We start from the raw sequence: 24,424 nt of genomic DNA, 5'->3' as shown, positions 1-24,424 counted from the left end.
TCTCTCTCTCTCTCTCCATTACTATCAATACCATTGTTTGAATAAATTTATATAGTATTATTGTATTATTTATAACAATATCAACCACAACATCAACACCACGTCCAAGCACCATACCATTCATTCCCAATAGAATTCAACATACAGCTACTACAATCGTTTAGAATACCAACATTCTTATCTCTGCCATGACTAAACAACGAATAAAATTGCTGTAACAATACAAAATGAGCGACTCGCCTGTATCCAATGTAATATTGAAAACTAATAATAGATTACACATAATAATATACGACAAAGGAATTGGTTCCGTTGAGTTAACACACCGAATATAAAAACTATTCTTTCAAATCATGTCCCAACCCGAATCAAGAAGAAAACACAGAACAAAACAAAACAAACAATAATCAATAGAACACAGACTCAATGACAATACATATATCATTATAAAATTATATCAAAGAGACATGACACGAAATCACTTCACACTAATCACTCCTCGAACTCTTGTTTAATCAACTTATTATCATTACTTCTATTTTATTTTTTAAAATATATACATCGACTAGAAACCAAACCAACAAAGATAATTGACTCTTTTTCTTTCTTCCTCTTCTACATAAAGTAAGAAACACAAGTATAGTAAGTTCTTTTTAATACTGAAAAAAAAAAATTGAACAAAAAAAAAAAAAAAAAAAAAAAAAAACGTTCCACCGGCAAGTACTTATTGGTACCCCGAGTTCCACATGAAGAACTTTTTTTAAAAATCCAACCAAATACCAGATGTTTCTTTATTATATAAAGTGGTTAAATGACAGACACACCCGATACGAAATAGCCATGCACACACCTTTTTTTTTAAACAAGTAAAAACAAGAAGCTTTGAATAGCGAAAGTTGTCTCCAACATCTCTCCATTCGTTTCCTCTCCTCCTACTCCTGCAGGTGCATCACTCACATACAGTTAAATATTTGCAACAATAATAACGATAGCCAGTAAACAAGATTCGAATTCGATGACAAAAAAAAAAAAAAAAGAGGGGGGGGGGGGGGAATTATAATTAACCGTAACAAGCAGAAGTAAGACATGGTGGAACAAACCGACGAGAGTGAATCTAACGTATGCGTGGATGAAATTGCAATCAATCAATTCAATAAAAAAATCGCCCGGATGAGACAAGTAATAAGACCCGCGATCCAATCAAATTAATTACAGTAGATCTAATGACGATACGTGTATTATTATTATTATTATCATCATCATCATCATTAGCCTTCAACATCAGAGATCCACACAACACACATGATGAGCCCATTGCACTATCTAGATGAATTTAAAACCGTGTCAATCAGAGACCATCTCTCGTCTATTCATGATTCTAAATTTACTTCGTGTAGTTCGATTTAGTTCTAGCCAATGGAATCATCATTATCATCATAAATGTACTGACTTTACCTTACTCACTCTCTCACAACCCCCCCCCCCCCCCCCCCCCCCCCCCCCCACCATTCACCCCACTTTTATTTCCATCCAACAACTATTTATTGCACGCTGGCCGCATATAACATACACAGCCAGAGAAAAAGAGAAAGCAAGAGCAGAGAAGAGGAGATAGACATACACACACACACACACACACACACACACACACACACACACACAGTGGGGGAGGTGGAAGAAGTGGAATCAAATGAGGAGGAAAAAGAAATCCGATCAATCACAGCTACTTTGACGTCTTCTTCAAATAAATGTTATCTGCTGCTACTGTTCTGCTCGCCATCACTTCATTCCATCACGTGATCGAAATAATCAATCCCAGTTTTAACGAATAATAAATTAACGTTGCCTGTCGTTCGCTTCGCAAACAACTAAACATAGAAATAAAGAAAAAGAAGAAAGAAAAAAATATACGAAACGTGGCTCATACTCATATTTATTATAATTATTTTCTCCCTTTTTTAAAAATTTAACATTGTACGCTAGCACGCAACAATAATTACAATGGTATTGAACGGTTCCCTGTCGATGACAAAACAATTGACTGGATAATCCAGTGGTAACCTGAACTGAATGCACAACGTGACACGAGCAACAGTCAAACACAACCACGTAAGGCTACAAACATATCATCTTGCAATACCAGGGTTTAAAAATCATAACCCTAAAATAAGAGAGAGAGAGAGAGAGAGAGAGAGAGAGAGAGAGAGAGAGAGAGAGAGAGAGAGAGAGAGAGAGAGATTCGAACATATGCATCCTGTCTAACTAATTGACAGGTGTGCGAGTTAAATATATTATTTCTGCACCGAATAACCCCAACAAAATAACCGAAATGGCTGAACATTTGCAGTCGTAGGCACTCACACAAAGTAACAATAATATGACACAAGATTACGCTGCTTTTTATGCTCTTCTCCAAAGAGTCTACAATCAAACAAAACAAAACGACAAGAAACGAAACATAGACCCTGAGACCTTCCCTTCCCACTTGCCAAATGATATTTTAACACATCTTTCATTGTGGCCAGAACATTTCATCTTCAACCTATAAAGGACATTCAAGAAACGAGACCACTGAAAAAGTATACTCTCTCTCTCTCTCTCTCTCTCTCTCTCTCTCTCTCTCTCTCTCTCTCTCTCTCTCTCTCTCTCTCTCTCTCTCTCTCTCTCCTCGAGGTCATCTTAACCTGTCGATATCATACACTCTGAACTATCTTCTTTTTCTTTTTTTTAAAAAAAGTATAATTAGGCTTTGGCATTGCCATGCAGTTTAGTCTACACGTAATATAAAATTATGTGGTTAGTAATAACCCAATGTGCAACTAAAACTGAAACTATATCGTTATATATAAAGTACTCGATTATTATAATATGTATGCATAATAATAATAAACTTTAATCCACAAGGCCAAGGCCGTCTCGAAATTGATTTGATATATATGTAACCCATCGTCTCAAGGCCGTATTATGTCGGGATGAACTTGGGGGCTGGAGATTTAATTTATATTAACCACGATGAATATTGAAACTCGGAGTTGATTCCTGCGCCCCGTGGTGGAAACAAAACAGATTCCATACAATTCCCTTTATTTCATGGTACGATCAACCTGACATAATACAGTTTTGAGATTGTGGGTCACGTGTATATAAATATAAACATAACGATATCAACACGAGTGATTGAATGTTACACCAAAATCCAATCCACAAAGAAAGAATTGCACAATGAGTGACTAACACTAACACAATCTTATGACTAACACTAACACATTCATATACACGTAACACAGGCACTCTGCGAGCTATAAAGATTATCATCATAATCGTAATAGGAAGAAACAAATTTATGTTTAAAAATAAGAATCCACAAAACTGCTGCCATCGACTCACGCATCAATCAAGACACTGCACTTAAACCACACCATCCACTCGATTATTCTTATCGTCGATCCTCTTTCAACTCCAAATATTGGAAGTACACTACACTCTACAAAATCTGTACGTTGCTGTAATATTATGAAATGTAAGCGTGTAAAATGACTTTTGAAGAAACTGAAATCTTGTACTAGATATAATATAGATATTACAAAAAAAAAAAAAAAAAAAAAAAACAATTGATAAGCCTACACACTTTAATTTAAAAAGGAATTGAAGGTTAAAAATAGGTTAAAATCCGGCAGGAGAAGAATACGTCGTAATTATGGTTAGTGGAGTGCGAGTACGTGGTAAGGTATTAATGCTAATGGCGAGAGGAAGATAATAAATTTATTTTGGAGTTGTAGTCGATAAAGAAAGCGTGTATTTTGAGAATTACGACAGCAAGCGGCAGCAGGGAGGGAGGGAGGGAGGGAGGAGAAGAAGAAGAAGGGTAGTGGTGAATATTTTTAGAGTTCATACATAGTAGTTGAGTGGGTGGGGGGCGGGGGGCAGAAGGAGAAAAATTAAAACTCGACGCGTGGCTCGCGCTATCATCATGCGTTGGGTGTGCGTACTATTCAATGAATTCAACACAAGTAACAACACAAAAACTCGCCAAATCTGTCGATTTTCTGTTGGCTTGAACTTCAAGAAGGAGGGAGAAGGAAAGGGATGGGGGGAGGGGAGGGAAGGAGACAAAGAAATTTTTACCCAACAGAACAGCTGACGGTGGATGAAAAGCAGAAACGGCCATAATAATAAATTACAGTGTTATAGTACGGTTATGGCGATCAAGTGGAAAAAGAAGAAAAAGGGGAGGGAGGGAGAGAGAGAGAGAGAGAGAGAGAGAGAGAGAGAGAGAGAGAGAGAGGGCAGGTATCTAAACCTTACAAATCTACACAATAATTGCATACGTCAATTGCCACTGCAAACGTTGCATGAGAGTGTGTAGATAGCTTGGGGGTAGATTTTGAGAAGAAGAATAAATGTATAACCCAGATACAAATAAAATGCAACAGACTACATGAACTAATGAACATTTCAATAAGTTACCAAATGTACAGTTGTCCTTTGGCAAGAGTTAAATAGAGAGAATATTTAAAATAACACACTGGTGATGACAACTTTCCTCTGAACGTCTCATAATAAAAAAAAAATCCCTAAGCAATTTTACACAGTGGGAACACACAATAACATGATAAATTTATCCCAAGAGTCGGTGAGAAGAATTCATTAATATTATTATCTTATATTTTATTTTATGCTAATTTATTCCCTATCTATTTTGGGAGTGGAGGAACCAAAACATGTAGGTATTCGATAAAATTAAAGTCTCAAAATCGACTGCCACTTCAACACCCACCCTGTGATGAGACTATATATTTCACATTTTAAAGCATAACAGAGTAATAATATTATTTTACATAACATGAGTTAAGTCAGATGAAATCCCCCCCCCCCCCCCAAATAAAAAGAATGAAAAAGATCAACAACAACAAAAATATCAGTTTAAAAGACATCAGTTCAGCAGATAAAAGGCAGGAAAACAAGAATATATTCGCCTCCTCCTCACCACCATTACCACAAATGGGAGGAAAGAGGAAAAGTGTGATGCCAAAAAAAAAAAAATGGTTCCTATCTCATTGGTAGTGTAAAACTACTCTTCCGGAGGACTGAATACATACACACCAAGTGTAAATGAGCTTCTGGTATCAGAGTGATTGCATCTTATTTTCTAGTCTGAATATATATATGCTGGTCGTCAAAAAAGACCACCCATCCTCGCTCTTTCACGATTCTTAGAATCAGCATATACATCCTGCTACTGGAATAGTTGCGCCACCTTATGATTCAACATGTAACCTATTCATTACTCATCGTCCTCCGAAGTACTGGTTACATAGACACTTCAAAAGATTTAGGAACCAGAAGAGTAGAAGGTATGACGTCATGACTTGTCTTCCCTATTCAAGACTCCAACTCCGACTCTATTGGTTTTAAGGTTTTGAAAAAGTGTGTTCTTTCTGTCCTTTTTATTTCATCATATTTTAAATAAAATAAATACATAATGGCTTACAATCAGCCCCTGTGCTCTAAGACTTCATAGTAGTATCTATACACACACACACACACACACACAAACACACATACACATTATATACAAGCACGTACAAGGGAGCCATTTCAAAATGGTCGTCGATCAATTGAACACAAGACAAAAGATAACCCAATAAATGTTCAATCGATTTTTATTCATTCTCCTCCTCCTCCTCCTCCTCCTCACCACCATTACCACTACCACTACCACAACCATTACCACGACCAATTCTAACAACAAGAACACAATGAATTGTATATTGTATGTCATGATCATGATGATGATGATGATGGGTCATAAGAAATATTATGTAATATTTTACACGAAGTAGACCTTTGTGTACTGGGTAACGTTTAGGAATAGTGAAACTATGTAAAATATATGTGTATTTGAATTGAGTAGTCTTGCCATGATGCATGTGCGCAGAGGAGGAGGAGGAGGAAGGGAGGAATGGGGTGAATGAGGAGAAAGTGGTGGTTAAGGAGGTGGTGGAGGAGGATGAGGAGAAGGTAAAGATGGTGGTTTGGGAGGAGAAGGAGAAGAAGGAGGAGGAGAAGAAGAAGAAGGGGGAGGGGGGGAGGAGGAGGAGGAGGAGGAGGAGGAGGAGGAGGAGGAGGAGGAGGAGGACAAGGAGGACGAGGAAAAGATCGGTACAGAATCTCGGACACATGATAATACAATATCATTAAAACACGCAGGTGATAATGTGCAGATTAAAAAACAGGAATAATTTATGATTACCCCCTCTCTCTCTCTCTCTCTCTCTCTCTCTCTCTCTCTCTCTTATTTTTTTTTTTTTTCATTCTCAGACAAGTTCAATCTGTCATTTATTGCTGAAATCATTTCAGAGAAACGATGTAAACTAGATACACTGCATTAGCAAAAAGACGCATATTGAGTGAGTATCTGCTTGTTTGTTTTTGTAAAAATGTACATGAGGAAATTTTAATTTGACACAGAGCACAAAGTCTCTCTCTCTCTCTCTCTCTCTCTCTCTCTCTCTCTCTCTCTCTCTCTCTCTCTCTCTCTCTCTCTCTCTTGCCCACCTTGGTCTCAAATAAAAAAAAAAACAAAACAAAAAAAAAAACAAAACAAAACAAAAAAAAAAAAAAGAAAAAACCCGACATAAAACGAGCACAACCGGTGATTTCTAGTGGATTTCAGGGTGCATTCAATTGTGTCAAGTGTGCACATCAAATACTAAATACAGAACTGCCTTCTGAACTTTTTTTTTTTTTTGTGTGTAATTCGTAATTTTTAGGATATAAAAATAGGAGTCGCTTTAGTCAACTTTATAGATCAACAATTTATTCTCACAATTATTAAATAACCTTTCATATCTATTAAAATGATGTGCTCTTGCCTCAACTTTCATTGTCATTAAGTTTTAATGACTTAAAAAGTAAAAAGGCTCATAAAGTTCTGAAATTAGAGCCGAAATTGCGTAATTTTACGAATTTTCGGTAGTAGTAGGGAGGTCTGCAAATAAACAATATGGATCCCGAATTTATCCGGGTTTCTTGAGCTTTAACAAACATATATTTATAGGACGCGAAATAATTACAGACTACCCTTCGCCATGAGTTCAATGTTCAAAACCCCTGCTAACACCTTGGCAATTAAAAAAGAAAAAGCATGCCCCCCCCCCCCCCCCCCCCCCGGAGGAAGAAGAAGAAGAAGAAGAAGAAGAAGAAGAAGAAGAAGAAGAAGAAGAAGAAGAAGAAGAAGAAGAAGAAGAAGAAGAAGAAGAAGAAGAAGAAGAAGAAGAAGAAGAAGAAGAAGAAGAAAGGCAAAGAAACAATTCATAAACACAAAAACTAAAACCCAGCTTGATTAACTAATGATTAACAAACACATAGCAACAAAATACCACGGCTAGGAAGTGAAAGACTGAAAGAAAAAAAAATACATTACATAGAACAATGACACAAGTTTCAACTGGATAAAATTGCTTTACAAAATAAGCAAAGCGATCGTAATGTCATTGGAACGAGCAAAGAAAATGGAAAAAAAAAAATAATAAAAAGCAGAAAAATCAAATGAAAATAGGTTGTTGAGAGAGATGTTTTGTTGTTTTTGTTTTTGTTTGTATTTTTAATCGATTTTTATATTCAGCGCTGGCCGACACGAGAGCTCTATGTTAACATTGTTGATCTCATGTTGATGTGGAAGATAAAGCCAATTCAATACAGTTGACAAAAAAAAAAAAAAAAAAAAAGAGGGGATGCGGATAAGGTTGGATTTTGAATTTATCAATAATATCTAGTGAATATCTGAGGCTGCTGACGCTGATGCTGGTGATGACGACAAATGTGTTTTGTTTTGTTTTTTTTTTAATTTCTATTTTAGGGGTTTTGCGGAGCTAGCAACACTTGTAGGTCAATTCATAGTCGGCTAACAGGAAGATAGATTGCGCTCCAGTCTTGTGCGTAGGTGCGATGATCTGGTGGGCAGAACGTGGGTATTTACTTAAAAGCAGACCACCGACAGAAGTTAAAAAGCATGCGTGGTCGGTTCAGTTGATGATTAATAACAATTACACAGCATAATATTATAAACTATCAATAGTTTGTGGGTGGTGGTTGGATGAGTGAGAGGTGAGGGGGGGGGGGGGGGGGGGGGGGGTTAGAGGGACAGTGATCACATGACACACAACATTTATTATTCTTTTTAATATTTCTATCATCAATTCTTCTTCTGAGTCTACTTATCTTCCATCGTCCTCCTCCTCCTCCTCCTCCTCCTCCTCCTACTACTACTACTACTACTACTACTACTACTACTACACTTCTAATACTACTACTACTATACTACTACTACTAATACTATATATACTATAATAATACTAACTAATATATAATATATATACTATATAATAATAATAATAATAATAATAATAATAATAATGCTACTCCTTATTCATTTACACCATCTCTTCCTCTTTCTCCTCTTGATCATCATCTTGTCACACAAACTGTCTCACCGCCACCACCATCATCATCATCAACGTTGTCGTCATTATTTATTATAATTATAATTACCACTGCAGCTATATCATCCGTTCAAAATCAAACATTTTCTCCCTTTTCATCGAGACAAGATTCATTCAAATCGGAAAGACGAGATGGTCGGTAAGGGGGGAAATAAATAAAATCGATATTTTATCTCCACAGCCTAATATACACTATATCACAAATACAAAGATTGGCGTTGTGATAAAGTATGATAGAACAGAATTAGGAGGAGGAGGAGAAGGAAGAATGAGTGGAAATGGAGGAAGGGGAGGTAATACGGACAAAAATAGACAGCACAAACCACTTGAGGAACTTGGAACCAGGAACGAAGGGAAGCCGGTAAATGGGGATTAAAACTAGATATAATTCAAATCACGACGAGCGAGAAGAGCGATCGATCGATCAATGGAAATTACTTCATTTTTTTTTTTTTTTTTGGAAAAAAAAAAACCCCACTAGAAATCGAAGGATAATGATAACGGAATCATCAAGGTGACAAATTCTCCTCTCAACTCCCTTTATCAGCACATTTTCAGAACGATAGAGGAGGGGAGATTGAATGAAGCTGAAGAATTCTAAAATTTGACATTATGATTAACAGAAAGAAGAGATATAAAAAGATAAAGGGAGAAAACAAAGGAACAAAGAGTAAAAAATGAAATTTCCGAGATGGGAACGGCAAATAAATAAATGGACGATGATATCAAAATAATTAGACTAGAACGGCGTCTTGAACTTGAACCTGCAACGACTGAGAAGATCCAAAAAATAGGTCCTAAAAAAGTCTCCTCCCATGCCGCATTCTATACATTGCTACAACAGCTAATAAAATAAGTTTGATCGGATAATTTTTATCGACCCATTACAATTACATCTAGCTCGTTAAAAAGTCTCGACGCTGGGATTTACCACAACTCTCGAATCTCAACTTATTTATTTATTTATTTATTTGTATTTGTTGTCGATTTGCTTTGTTTGTTGTGCTGTTTCTTTTTTTTAAAGCTGCAGGTTACCTTAATCGAACGGTATTTGAAGGAAATATCTCGCGTCAGAATACGGCAAAACACTTAAAGGCTCACCTTAAGGAATACAACAACCACGGATTTTAGAAGCACACAATTAAAGGAGAATAATTCAAGTAATATATTGATGAAATATGTTCAGCATGGTTATCGAACTTGGTCCTCAATTCACGAAATTCACCACGCACGGTATTGTCATCATTTATTCATTTATCTTTCTCTTTTCCTTTTCATTCTTTCCTTTATTTATTTCCCCAAGAAACTATTTATTCGTCTCAAAAATGCATGTATGTTTTTTTTTCAACCAAATTTTTGACAACAGATTGAACATCCATCACCTAATTCACCTGAAGTCATCAATGTGAGGCGGTTATCACAAAATAAACCAGCCCTCCATTCATTTTTTTTTTTGTAACAAGTAAGTCTTTAAAATATACAACAAATAACAAACAAACAAACAAACAAACCCAAACTGACTAAAAAAAAAAAAAAGAAAAAGAAAAAAGACCAAAACAGACTAGAACAACAATCCCTATAATCCGATTCTTTAACATGTTGCGGAGGGTACTCTACTTAGTGAGTTACACAACGTTAACTGGTTTGAAGTCCCATGCATCTGGAGGTTATCAATCCTTTTGTCAGGGCGATAATCATAATCAAATGGTCAACAAAAACTGCTTGCTATCCTTTAACTCTCCTTACGATCCTTTTCAGCATTTTCCCAAATTGGCAGGCTTACCCAGCAGAAAAACATTGATTTTTTATACTCAAACAATCTCTCTACAAAACAACTTAATGTTCTTATTAATCAACCAAAAATAACTCTTCAAAGTTTGTGATGTACAAAATAAATCTAAATAAGAAAGATGTATATTTTATCATAACAAATGTGACGATTTTGCTGCAGGTGATGAGGAGAGGGTTAAATAGGACAACTGTCTCTCGCAAAGTCCTTAACTCCATATCCAACAAACCCTGCAAACCAATCACTGCTGGGTAGATAGATAAAAGAGAAGTCAGGCAATGAAAAACTAAGACTGCACTTTAAACCAAGGGTACCAATACAGTCATAAACAGGGCTGCCTGCCAATCAAGAAGACAAAACATTTATTGAACCTTTACGCAAAGCAGACAGAACCATGTCTGAATGCTGAACTCCAGTAAAAAGGAATTATGTACTTACTTCTTTTCCGTCTAGCAGGTGATTGTAAAATATACCGAGGGTTTATAACATACTGAATTCCGTAAATATACGGAATTTTGGCAACCCTGTCTGAGTGCTGAACTCCAATAAAAAGACCTTTGTACTTACTTTTTGCAGTGTAGTAAGTGATTGTAAAATATACCGAGGGTTTATAACATACTGAATTCCGTAAATATATGGAATTTTGGCGACCTTGCATGAGACAAACGCTCGACCTATGGAGCAATCGGATATCCAGAAATTCTCAAATATGATAAGAGTCAAATTTTATTTAAAGCGTTGCAAATCACAGAATTTTCACAAAATGTAGTAGAAACAGGAAGAATAAAGAAGAACAGGACAGATAACACTGAGTAATACAACTGGAAGAAGATGGAGATGGACGAAGAACACTTGGGAAGACTTGAGACTAGCATAACAAAAAAGATAGAAAAAGACAAAAAGTGTAACCTTTAACATTTAGTCTGATCGATAGAATATATTGAACTAAGCTCTCGTGCTGATTAAAAACAATAACAAAGAGATGAGTAGCGTCATCTTCGTTCCTTCTAAAGGAATCCAATGGGGAAAAGAATGATAGGGAGGTATCTGGGTTCTTGAAAGAGGAAAGCAAACAAAAATGGAAGGAAAAGCAAAGAATAATATTGAGAGGCAAGCCTAAGATAGGAGGAAGGAGGAGGGAAAGAAGAGTCAAAGGTATATATTATCGCTATCGGACTACATCTTGTACAAGGATGTGACAGTGTAATGATGATGATGATGACGAAGACGATGCTGTGTAAATAACCACCATATTATTTAACATATTGACAGTGTGTGGTTCAGTGATTTATTTTATACCTACCAAGGTCTGGCTTATGGGAAAAAAAATAATGGCAAATGCACAGACACGTCTCCAAATCTAACAACAGCTTTTTGCATAGGATCAAATCTGATTAGAACATTGTATCTTTTTTTAAACTGGGAGGAAAAAACAAAAACACAAAACACACACTCGCATACACAAACACGAAACAAACTATTATTCAACACATAAACTCGTGGCATAGATAAAAATATGTGTGGGGGGGTGGGGGGGGGGAAGGATAGGAGAGGGAGAGATAAAAATACAGACAGAGAAATAGAGAGATTAATATTGAGTTATTGAGACCTTGATTGATTAAAAATAGTCAATGAACAAACAAAAGAAGTGAGCATTTATATCCACTGATAGGGACGAATAGAGTGAGGTCAAAATACTCGTTCCAATCTCCTTGAAATCTGAAACCAGTCCTCTGCAGGACTAGATCATGCTTTGTGTAACTGATCTTTTGGTTTCAGAATGATGGCATCTTATTTTCTAGCCTAAATATGTACATGCTGGTCATCAATAAAAATTATTTATCCTCGTTCTATGAAACCTATTCATTGTTAGTCCTCCGGAGGACCGGTTACACACAGCCAAGGAGTTTTGGAGGAAGGTGTGATGTCACGACTTCTGCTTCGCTCTATGAAACCTATTCATTGTTAGTCCTCCAAAGATGGTTACACACTGCCAAGGAGTTTTGAAGGAAGGTGTGATGTCACGACTTCTGCTTCCCAACACGCTCAGAGCCATTCACAAGGGCCCAAAGCCAACACCAAGGCTTAACGTGTAGGTCAAGATAAGATACCTGGTTAGGCCCTCTTACCATTTTATTTTTCAACTGAGAAGACGTTGTTACATTTTACACCAAGTATTGTGATAAAAATTACTACAACGGAACTCTAACAAGACCTACAAGTCCAAAGCTGAGATACACACTCCTAGCGCATCCAAGGAAAAGAAAGGAAAAAAAAAGAGAAGAGAGAGAGAGAGAGAGAGAGAGAGAGAGAGAGAGAGAGAGAGAGAGAGAGAGAGAGAGAGAGAGAGAGAGAGAGAGAGAGAGAGAGAGAGAGAGAGAGAGAGAGAGAGAGAGAGAGAGAGATTTTTTTGTTTGTTTGTTGCTTTAGGTCTCTTCCAACACAATTGAGGTTATATGAGAGACCGCTGAAACAAAAAAAAAACAAGCAATCTAACAAAAATAGTACAAATGTAAATCAAAATGATAACCTAAAGATATCATAAGCTAAATTATAAATAACCAAGAACAAACAGGCAGAAGATTTACAGAAAAAAAATATCCCTGTCAAAATACAATCACAAACCAAAGAAGCAGGATAGGCTAGTAAAGAGAAGAAGAAACGACATCACTATCGGATCGTACACCCATGCGAACATCATAGGTATATGATTCAAGGGTGATGCTCCCATCCAACCACCCACGGAGAGAGAGAGAAAGAGAGAGAGAGAGAGAGAGAGAGAGAGAGAGAGAGAGAGAGAGAGAGAGAGAGAGAGAGAGAGAGAGAGAGAAAGAGAAATATACATGAGTCAAAAACTCACCTGAAAAGGCTGTACTTTTTGAGGGGATGGAATGGATGGAGGACCAGCAAGACTATGTTGAGGGATGCCTGGCATCTGTTGGTTCCCTGTAGGCGACGGCTGCTGTTGTGGCTGCATGCCAAGTTGGCCTGCCATGTGCGGGGGTAAGCCAGGTCTTGGCCCTCGGAGTCCGTAGCCCACTTGGTGGTGCTGGGATGGAATCGCAGGGTTGGTCATCATCATGGGTTGCATGTGCGAAGATGGCTGCTGAGGTAGAGGACCTACATGACCCATTGGATTCTGTGGAGGAATCATCTGCTGTTGAGGATGTTGCTGCTGTTGCTGCTGCAACTGCATTCTCACAGCTGCTTTACCCATTGGCATTCTGACATTCTGCTGTTGAACATTTGGCATTGCTTGTGGAGTCTGCTGCTGTTGTTGCTGTTGCTTCTGCTGCTGCTGCTGTTGCATTTGAAGCTGATGCTGAGATCTGAGGATTCTAAGACGCTCCTGAATGTCAAGCATTTGTTGGGATACTTGTTGGTTCTGCGGCATGTTGATAAGTTGCTGAAGCTGTGCTTCCAGCATGGAGATCTGTGGGTTGGTGTTCATCCCTGGAGGAAGCATACCCTGGTTGGGGCTGAGAGGACTATTGACGACAGGGGATTGACTACCTGGTACTGCATTAGGAAAGCCACCTACAGTGCCACTATTACTGTTATTATTACTACCCATCATGTTTGAAGACATTTGCAACTGTTGCTGTTGTTGTTGCTGCTGCTGTTGGTTCATCATTTGATTTTGAGGATTTGAATTGACGAGGGAATGATTATGACTGTTACCACTAACCGTGGAAGCAACAGTGGTGGTTGGAAAACTCGTAGTACTGTAGATCGGGGTTTGAGGGGCTTGTTGCTTGTTAGGATGGGACGCCATCGTTGAGCAGACAGTAGGAGACGATACTAAAGTTTGTTGTTGATGTTGTACAAGCTGCTGGTAGGGGTTGGTTCCAGACATAGGGTTACTGCCACCATGGCTGGTGGGGGAGACTAATTGTTCCAGTTGTTGCAGACTTGACTGGCCGTATGTTGATCCCTGAGAGTTTGCAGTTGAGGGTGTTACACCCTGGTTGGTGAGCGCAGGCTGAGATGAAGGTGGTTGGGTGGATAATGACGATGGGGCTGAGATGGAAGAGGATGATGATGATGCCACTGGCAGCCTCGGTTGTTGTTGTTGTTGTTGATGCTGTGGTGGCATTGAAGGATAAGGTTGAGAGTGATAATTACTGGGTTGGTTGGTCTGCTGACCTGAGAAATGATGAGGGTTTTGATTATGAGCATGAGGATCACTGGGCATGGGCTGTTGCTGCCCGTGTTGAGTGCCTGGGTATGGAGAATAATGCTGAGGATTCATGGTAGAAGCCACCATTTGGGGATTGGCAGAGGACGTTGATCCTTGTTGATGGTGCCGCATATCACCATGGTAGTGATGATGAGCATTTTGCTGCATATCCATGGATGCTTGAGGATGACTATTGTACGGTTGTCCTCCACCAGCCATCATGGGGTTGTTATGCTGGGAAGGAGGTTGTTGTGACGGATTTGGATAGCCACTGCTGGTTCTAATTTGCATCTGTTGCATGGGGTTGACCATGTGAGGACTAGGTACAGGGGGACTGGTCATGCCAGGTGGGGCCATAGCGTTTGGGTTTGGGGAACGAATATACGGTGAATTGGCAGATGGACCACTCACTGACATCTGCTGTTGCTTGGCAACAGGAGAACTGTAAGGGTGAGTCATCTGCTGTGGTTGCTGCGGGAACTGACTATTGTAGGGTAGCATATTTTGCGTACCACCCGGGGACATCATGTACTGGCCATGTGGGTGATTGACTTGGGTAGGACTCGATTGATTCTGGTTCCAGGCTGAGTTAGGTGACATCATGGGATTCATCTGCTGTTGCTGCTGCTGCTGGGGGTGATGCATGCCGGGGTAGCCACCACCACCACCACCAGGGTACCCAGCACCTGGATGTCCGGGCATCATGCCTCCAGCACCACCGGCAGAGGGGCTGAATGGTTGCTGTTGTGGTTGGGAAGGAGGATGAGGATGATGGGGTGATTGAATATGCTGGGCCTGCTGTTGCTGCATGTGAGGCATTGGCTGTTGTTGCTGCTGCTGCTGCTGAGGGTGCATCATCATTCCAGGGTTGTGTCCAGCCACCTTGGCCATGGATGGGCCATACTGGTGGTTGTACTGGTCAGCGCCATACGGCTGCTGTTGCTGATGACCTGCCATCATACCAGCTGCCGTAGCCTGAGAGCTTGGGGGAGGCTGCTGCTGCTGCATCCCCTGAGCCATTCCCATGTGATACGAAGATCCGCCATTACCACCCATGTTTCCAGGGACCATTTGTTGACCTCCCATCATCATACCTGAAAACATGCATAAATACTTAATAATCAATAGGCTTCTTGACAGTCAATATTAAGGGGAAAACAATTGATCAACTTAAAGAAACAAGTCTGATTGTACTGAATTCAATTTGAACACATTTCTAGCTTTGAGTAAAATATGCTATATCTATCCAATAATTTTTATCTAAAATTAATTAACTTTAAAAAATCTGAATTTGCAGGGGGAAAAAAATGTAACAAAAATTTGGCCAAATATGACTTCCAATAAATCTGTGTAAGTGTCAGGTTTGTTGTGTACCTTATGATATTCAGCAAGAAAGAAATTCTGTCTTTAAATGAAGCCTGGGTTGCACCTTTGCTCGGTAAGTTAAAAAAAAAACCCCCCAAAAAAAACAGCTTGATTTAATCTATTTGCAATAAAAGCAAGATAAATAATGTGAAGAGTATTGATCTGGAAAAAAAAATAAATCACTGTTGCCATTTAAGAGTAATCTAACAGCTGGTACAACAGGATTAAGGCTGTTCAAACAGAAATTTATCAAGGAAATTATTCATGACAAGCGAGCAGATTTCAGTGAAGTATTTTAAAATAAAAAATGGAAACCAATAACGTCACTCAGTTGCTATGGACCCTATCATTCTCTCATTGAAAATCTAATAACTATTGAGTAGTTACAATATAAGTTTACGCAACCAATTTTACGACACACCAACACAAATTGAGTCCAGGAGGAAGGAGGGAAGGACAGACAGAAAGAAAAGAAAGAAAGAGAGAGAGAGAGAGAAAGAGAGAGAGAGAGAGAAGAGAGAGAGAGAGAGAGAGAGAGAGAGAGAGAGAGAGAGAGAGAGAGAGAGAGAGAGAGAGAGAGAAGAGACTACTCTACCAGAATCAGAATGTTATGTTTTTTTTGTTTGTTTTTAAGGGTTTTACGGCGCTTGCAACACATTAATGTCATATCAGCGCCAGTAAAAAGGAAGAATATGGGATAGTTAAAAGTTCTAGAATTACATTAAAGCATCCAAGAAAAGGGAAAACAAAGGGGAATTGGTTCAAATAAGAAACAGGTGTAGATTCCAAAAGCACTCTATCAAAGTACTTAGTTTGAGATCACTAAAAGTAAAAGTCTCATCCAGACACAAGCACAGGTCCCTGTTAAGAGGAACACACTCAAATGTTTTACAAATCATATATAATATAAAGAAAGCATAATACAGTGCATAACAGAGAGATGATCTACAATGAAAAAAAACTATCATCTCCCAAAACTAACTATACATTCGACTGTTTCCCTCTCAGCCAGGGCATCTGGTCAGGACCAGGACAAAACCAAGTAATCTCATTCCAAGACAAAGACAGAAAGCATATTAGAAAACAGATATAAGGGGATAGAAGACATAGTATGTACGTCTCTCTCATTTTAATTAGAAATGTTCTAAGGATTCTATATTTATAAATAAACAAAAATCACTAAAACATCATCTTGCCCAATCTCTTTCCCCTACCCTGTCAACCATACAAGATAGTTACTCATTTTGTATCATTTTTATCACTTGGCGCCAGCCACTGGGTTGACGTCATTAAACTAGCAGTGTCTACAGATTTCATGCAAATGAATACAGGTGTCAAATTATGACATACAACATGATCACGTTGATTTTCCCGTCAGAAGGACCCCCCATTCATGAAATATTACAAAAAACTTGAAATTATGCTGAATAAAAAATAACAACAAAAAAACCAAAAAACCAACCAAAAAAAAACATACATTTTTTAATGGCTAAAATGTCTGAGAAGCTGGAATTCTGCCAAAAGCCTAAATTTAAGAGCACTGACTAATTGTTAAGTAAAAATAAAAAAACGGCTACGAGGTAGTATATTGGAGTCTTTCACTTCTTTGTGCTCCGAGCACAAATTTGAACCTGAGAAAATTATACTTTATCCCACCCAAAAAAAACAAACAAGTGGTAAAGAAACTGATGGATATGAATATCTTCCGATTTAGCGACAGATATTCTTTTTTAAAAACAAAGTCATATACTAATTTGGCACGTTAATATTCTTGTCAACAAAGCACTAACTCACCCTGAGACATTGATTGATGTGTCATACCGGGCACCCCCTGGGGGCCACCAGTGCCACCACCAACCATCCCTGCAGAGCCACCACTTATGTCTGTAGAAGGGCCGGCCAGCTCATCCAGAAAGTTGGTGTCCCCATCAAAGAGTCCAAGCATAGGCTCCTCAGCCATCTTACTGGCTTTAAATCTGATGGTAGAAAAGACATAGAAGGAAAATTAAAAATCTTTCAATACTTGTAGCCAATAAATGTTCTTACTTGACCTCTGATCCCTGAGGTTTGAAATTTCTCAAAGAGGATGAGCCAGTAGTACACTGCTCTTGAGTCATTTATCTGTGAACCAATAAGAGTAGAAAAGTTCTTGAATCTTTTCTTTAAAAACCTAAGTAGACCTTCAGAGCCATTCATTAGGTCCATGGAGCTGAACTATATACCGGTTTCTATAGCTGGAAATGGGCAATAGCAATCGCTCGCTATCCATTGGATAGGACACTAGTCCATTACAAAGTACTATCCACCAGATCTAATAGACCCAGCTACTCAATCACAACTGAGTGGACGTGGGGAAGGGGGGGGGGGGGGGGAAAGAGAGAAGATAGAAAATATCTTAACTGCACCCGGAATCCATCTCATACCCTTTGCGTGTAAAGCTGAGTTATTGAGACCTTTTAACCTAAGGATGCTACACGATCTATCCCAGATTGATTTCAATGAGGAATAACATCATAATGATTCAAAAGGTAAAGAAGAGAGAATTAAAATGAAAATTGTTTTGTAAAACAACTTCGCAAAAGACTTGTGTGTTTTCCGCATCCACCACTGTCACCATAGAGGGGAAGAGAGGGATCACGCCTGTTCCTGCTTAGTCCAGTACTGATGATGCATAAAATTTCTTTTTAAAATTTACTGTTCTCTAGTGCAGACATATATCATATATATTTTCTCATGACAACAGAGAGCATTTTCATCACAATATTATTTGCCATTTGAAAAAAACAGAATTCAAAATAGCTAGTTTTAAAAATCAATTTACACCCCAAACTCAATAGAGGGGTAAAAATGGCATGATGTCACCTTACTCCTCAAACCTGCCCAACCCCTCAAAATGAATCACTCCTCATTTCTTAAATGTGTCAAAATCCAAGATCCAGAACCAAACAATTCCAATATAGATTAATGATGGTATGTATCCCTTTCCCAATTTTTGCTCGACTTAATAATCTCATACGTCAGCAAACTTTATCTGATTAACATATTTTTGACAAAATAATGCAGTCTGTTCCATTTTACAACAACAAAAAAAAAACCTACTAAAGACCACAGTAAAAATTTAAATGATAATCATATGGCATTCTGATTAAATACTTACAATCAAAGAGTGGCCTGTATCAACTTGTATGTTTTATCATCATTGAAGTCTCGAGAAACAAAAGCTGTTCACTTGTACACATGGTACTGAAAATTTAAAAAAAAAAAAAAATTGTACACAAAAAGTCAAGAGGGACTTGTAAACATAAATCAAGAATAGTATGAGTATTGTGTACTGAAGTTTTAATGTCAAATCCATCTGAGTTACATATCAATATAATAAATGAATGTTTCTGAAATAAACCTGAGCAGTAAACTGATTAGAGAGAAATTCCTATCAGTTTAAAATGCAAATAAACAACCCATTGTTATAATAATAATCTTTATTGCCCAAATAAAAGGCAATTCATGTGAGGTAAACAATACTTAGTTTGGTTCATGGTATGAACATCAACACATTTACAAATACATAACTAAATGTGTGAGAATTAAAATAGGACGGCATATGCATAACATCTCATAATTAAGATTTCAGATTAGGGGATGAGCAACAGAAGTTCCAAAACTTGATTGGTGAGCACTTGGACCAGGCTGGAATCAGTGTAGAATCAGAATTTCTTCTGTCCCACTTTGTTTTTTTAACTTTTAAATAGCTGGGTCCAATAGGTTTGACAGAAAGTTTTTTTTTCTCGAAAATCTAGCCAAAAGATAGCAATCAATTGCTATTGTTCATTTCGCGTTTTAGAAACAGGGATGAACTCCAGCCAGATAAAAAGAATAATGAACTAGAAATCACACTTAAACAATGAAACAACAGAAAGCTCTGCCACTGCAGTGAACATTTTATATATATAGTTAACTATGGACTCTCAGCATCTAGCATTCAAATGGATTATGGAATGGACTATAGTTAACTATGGACACTTAGCACCCGGCATTCGCACGGGTTGTGGAATGGACTATAATTAACTATGGACACTCAAGCATCTGGCAATTTTCAAGCTTAAGTGCATGTTGTATGTTCAAAACCATATTTGTTTATATTGTAGTTTCTGAAAATGGTGTGTGCTATTAAAGCTAAGGAACCACTAGTTTGGTTTTATGAGCCTTCAGGTTTTTTTAAATGATTTTTTTAAAAACACTCGGAGTTTGCATATTCAGGGCACACCCGTTCACTCATTTACTTTTCTGAGAGGGTGTCACAAAAGGAGCCCTAAAACTAAAAAGTAAGAATTAATTTTTCACAATTCATTTTTTAGAAGTCTCCCAGAGCACGAGGCCCATGGAGCCGGAGTTTATCCCAGTTTCTATAGCGTGAAACAGACAACAGCAATATGCTACCCTTTGGACAGGACTCACAGTACTTTCCATCAGATCTAACAGACCCAGCTACCCAATGACTGCTGGGTGAAAAGGAAGGTCAGAAAAAAATCTGCAACCGGGGTCGATCTCGGTCTCTTTGATTGTGAAGCGAGTGCTCTACCAACTGAGCTATCGGGACCCCAATTCATTTTTTTTTGTTTAACTGTAATCTAAGGATGTTAATTGCCATAAGAAACGTTTAACCAAGACAAAACTTTGGTATTTAAGATCCAATTTAATTATTGAAGGGAAAAAAAGAGAGAGATACCTTTAACTTTTCAGAATGATATATCAAACCCATCATGTACAGAAATAATTTTTAAAATAAATAATATAAACACGCAATGAGTACTCCAATGACTCCGAATACATACTCCGGAGCAATTTTGAGAATCATTGCATCATCATGTCTTGCGTCATATTTTGACACTGCTGTTCAGATGCATGGGCATGCATTGATATTTGTGATATTCCCATATTTATCACCGTTAGCCTTGACAGGCTGGTGCCGTATGTCAAAAGTGACAAAAGACCAGTGATGGTCTTGGGACAAAAAAAAAGGCAAGTTGAATCTTTTAAAGTCTGTGAATCTTTTGGTCACTAGAAGATTGTTGCACATGTTTGAATTTAGGGAAAAACACTGTTTATTGTCTACAATATCCTTAAGACGATGGAGCAAGAAGTAGGCTTCTATTAAGGGGCAAGAAGCCCTAGGAAAAAAACAACAAAACATTTAAATTAGTATTGAAAACTTTTGGGTCCCAGAGGTTTTAAATGTACAGGGTTCCTACAGCAATTCCAATGTGGAATTCAAGGAGATTCCGCAGTGACTTATTATAAATTATATAGGATTAAAACAAAGATTAAATTCCTTCGACAGTTTCTCCACCAAACAGATGCAACTCAACTCCTTGACTGCTGCTTCCAAAGAAATGTAAGGTCCTCAAATTCACTTTTCTTCAATTTATCTGAAGGTATCAATGCATGTCATCGAACAAAATAGTTCATGGTATTCAAATACTCTGCCGTTTCTGCTATTTTTTTTATTTTTTTTGTCAAGATCTGAAATCTCATTCATAGGTTTGGTTTTCTTCAATTTCAACACCTCTTGCTCCCCATATTTATCCTTTCTCTCTCCCTCTTCCTCTTTCTAATTTTGTCATCTTCCTTAGATTAGAATTGCAGTAGGAAGCCGTTGACGAACTAATAGAGAAGAGCAGAGCTGACGAAAGAATAATCATCTCTTCCCCTACATTCACTCAATTTATGCAGGAGTATGCGTTTGAAGAGAGGAAGAGAGAGAGAGAGAGAGAGAGAGAGAGAGAGAGAGAGAGAGAGAGAGAGAGAGAGAGAGAGAGAGAGAGAGAGAGAGAGAGAGGTCAAAGTGTTTGTGATGATCTATCATTAGTAAGTACAGTAAAATGAAAAGTGGAAACTAATCTAGGCTAAAGAACTGGGTGCACTTTATTGATGTGTGTGTGCGTGTGTATGTGTGTGCATGTATGAACAAATTTAGTATGGATAATCTAATTTCCTAATTAAAATAAAGTTCTCATTTGACTTTGACAGAATAGATTTCAACTGGTTGTAGGGATGATGATGTGCTAGTTTTAGTAGTGGGGATCATTGTGATTGTAGTAGTGGTTGTCGGAATAATAGTGTGGTGATGGAGGAGGTTGTAGTAGTGGTGGCAGAATTGATGAGGCAGTGGTGGTTTTAATGACGTGGTAATGTAGTGGCAGTAGTTATATCATGGGTGGTAGGAGTAGGAATGATGTGGTGGTGGTGGTTGCAGTAGTGGTGGTAGGAGCGACGAGGGTCATTTGTTATACGGATGGTGATGGTGTGGTGGTTGTGGTAGTATTGAGAGATGTGAACTGAGGTGTAAAAAAATAAAACCCTATAAAAAAAACTGACTACAATTGATTCCTACAATAACAAAGATAGGATTAGATTACCAAGGTCTGAGATCAAAACTACTTATATGCCACTTTAGTACAGATACCACTATCAAGATGTCTCTGTAATCCGGTCAAAGTGTTGGAAACGGAGATGTTCAGATTATGGAGATGTGACTGTATTTCTTTTCGATGTCACAACATATCCATCACATGAGATAAATTCATTTTCACAATGACAAATAATGACATTATTGTTTTTTACAAATGGATGAAATGAATTTTTCTCATTTGTGGTCGCAGTTCTTATGTTGCAGCACTCTTGTGTTCGCAGTTCTTAAGTTGGGAATATTCGTGACAACAAGCCAACATGAAAAATCCGTCCACCTGGGCCGGGTTATTGGTGTCCAATGTAAGCATTAGAGTGACATTTATAGAATTGACGTAATTTATCTGCAACATAGAAGCTATCATTTGTGACTATTATTATTATTTTCTTAATGTTTTTAGTTGAGAAATATGGATAAAACGATTTGCTTTTAAATTCACTATTGCAATTCTTATGATCAGTTAAAAATAAAATGCTTATGATACATATGATGCCTTTTGACTTATCTATTTGAAAAAAAAAACGAAAAAAACATTGTATTTGCAGCAGTCTTCTGACAATTTATTGCTCAAGATCACATCTCATCATTTATAAGATCGGAGACAGTTGATAAATTTTTAATTGGTTTCAAATCCGACAAATATCAAATGGGACGTGAACCACAAATGGCAGTCTTTTCTTTTTTTAATTTGTTTACTAGCTTGCTGTTATAGATGAAAAAGGACCATGGATTGTTGATGCTAAGAAATTGAAGGTCTACTGCCACTCTATCTTCTTTCAGAATTTTGGGTCTAATCTGGCTTGAGGCCAATTTTGCCGACGTTTATTCTGGTTTCATATATGTTAGATATATTGTTAAGTCTAAGTAAACTAAACGACAGCAGAAATTGCAAGTTATTCTTAATTTAGGCTTAGCAAGTAGACTTAGACTGGGCTAGTTACAGCTGGACACCCAGCGTGATGATGGGATGATGCGCGGATGGCAATGGAGGCGGAGGATACCGGCACCTGTCCCTATTTTTTTTTTTTTTTTTTTTTTGGGGGGGAGTGAATGAAGTGAGGCAGTCAGTGTCTACCACTGAGCTATCTAAATCTATAGAACCGCCCAGGGGAAAAAGAAGAATAAAAAATACTAAGAGCAACATCAAAAGCTTCGTGTCATAGCCACCATCTAGACTAGACCGTGGTATGGCCGCGTGTTATTCATAGAAACTGAATCTGATCCGAGTCAAGAGTCTGAGTCTGAGAGAGCAGGGTAGGGAGTTGTGGGGCAAAAAAAAGGTAAACAATGCAATCCGGCACCAAAGATCAAATGAAAACTTGGTTTGTACAGAGAGAACAATACCAAAACAAATACGAGAGGTTCGGATTGGAAAATATAATATATACTGAAATGATGATTTGGAGGGCAAGATTGCACTTGAACGCCATTTCGTGTTTGTTTTCTGATACAAAGCGACGGCAAAATTTCATTCTTTTTATTTTGTATTCTGCGTGAGGTGAAGATTGCTCGCCACATAAATGGAACAGCGTTAATGCAGTACGTTGGTTACATACTGACTAAAAACAAAAATATGCCATTGAAAACAGATTAATTCTTACCTTGATAATATGTAAATAAACGGTAAATCCAAACAAAGCCAGAATAAAATTTTGACTAGAAAAGAGAGTTACCACTCGACATCTTTCATTTTCCGATGATAAACTATCCAAAGCTTTGAAAGCAAGAAGCAATCTGATTCGACGTTCTATTAATAGCAACAAAAGCAAGGCTTCAATTTTTATTTTCTCGTTTAAATACTCAGTTTTTTGTAATTCTAATCTTAAGCTTTAGGTTTTAAAAAAGATTTCAAACAATTTTTGAATTTACAGTTGTATATTAGTGACAATGTAATTTCTAAAGATATCAATTATTACTGCTGAACTAATATTGACCAATGAGACATTTTGTAACAAGAGAGCGTGCTGTGTAAATTTTGATGATCCCCTCTCTGTGGTAACCAATGAAAAATTTTGGAAATTGCAAACCCCGGATGAGTGGTCTAATTTTACTTTCGTCTTGCCGGCGATTAGGATTGCCAATTTGGAAAATCAAATGCCATCATTTGGATGGGTTTTTCT

General features: G+C 37.7%; 1 protein-coding gene across 8 annotated transcripts in view; it reads right to left on the bottom strand.

Moving 5' to 3' along the window:
- Window positions 1-24,019, bottom strand: part of LOC144976745 (uncharacterized) — a 74,687-nt gene extending 50,668 nt beyond the window's left edge. For all 8 annotated transcript variants that reach the window (XM_078921131.1, XM_078921132.1, XM_078921138.1 and 5 more), the window contains exons 1-4: window positions 23,906-24,019; window positions 18,996-19,081; window positions 17,633-17,814; window positions 13,154-15,567 (exon numbers count right to left, since the gene is read on the bottom strand). In XM_078921131.1, the coding sequence (XP_078777257.1) occupies window positions 13,154-15,567; window positions 17,633-17,798 (2,580 nt within the window). In that variant the 5' untranslated portion in view covers window positions 17,799-17,814; window positions 18,996-19,081; window positions 23,906-24,019. The remainder of the gene's footprint in view (window positions 1-13,153; window positions 15,568-17,632; window positions 17,815-18,995; window positions 19,082-23,905) is intronic.
- Window positions 24,020-24,424: the final 405 nt, after the last annotated feature.

The sequence above is a fragment of the Berghia stephanieae genome, chromosome 7, assembly GCF_034508935.2.
Source record: "Berghia stephanieae isolate SIO BIC M18660-M18661 chromosome 7, UCSD_Bste_1.3, whole genome shotgun sequence".
NCBI classification, from domain to species: domain Eukaryota; kingdom Metazoa; phylum Mollusca; class Gastropoda; order Nudibranchia; family Aeolidiidae; genus Berghia; species Berghia stephanieae.
This window is presented reverse-complemented; position numbering and strand designations above follow the sequence as displayed.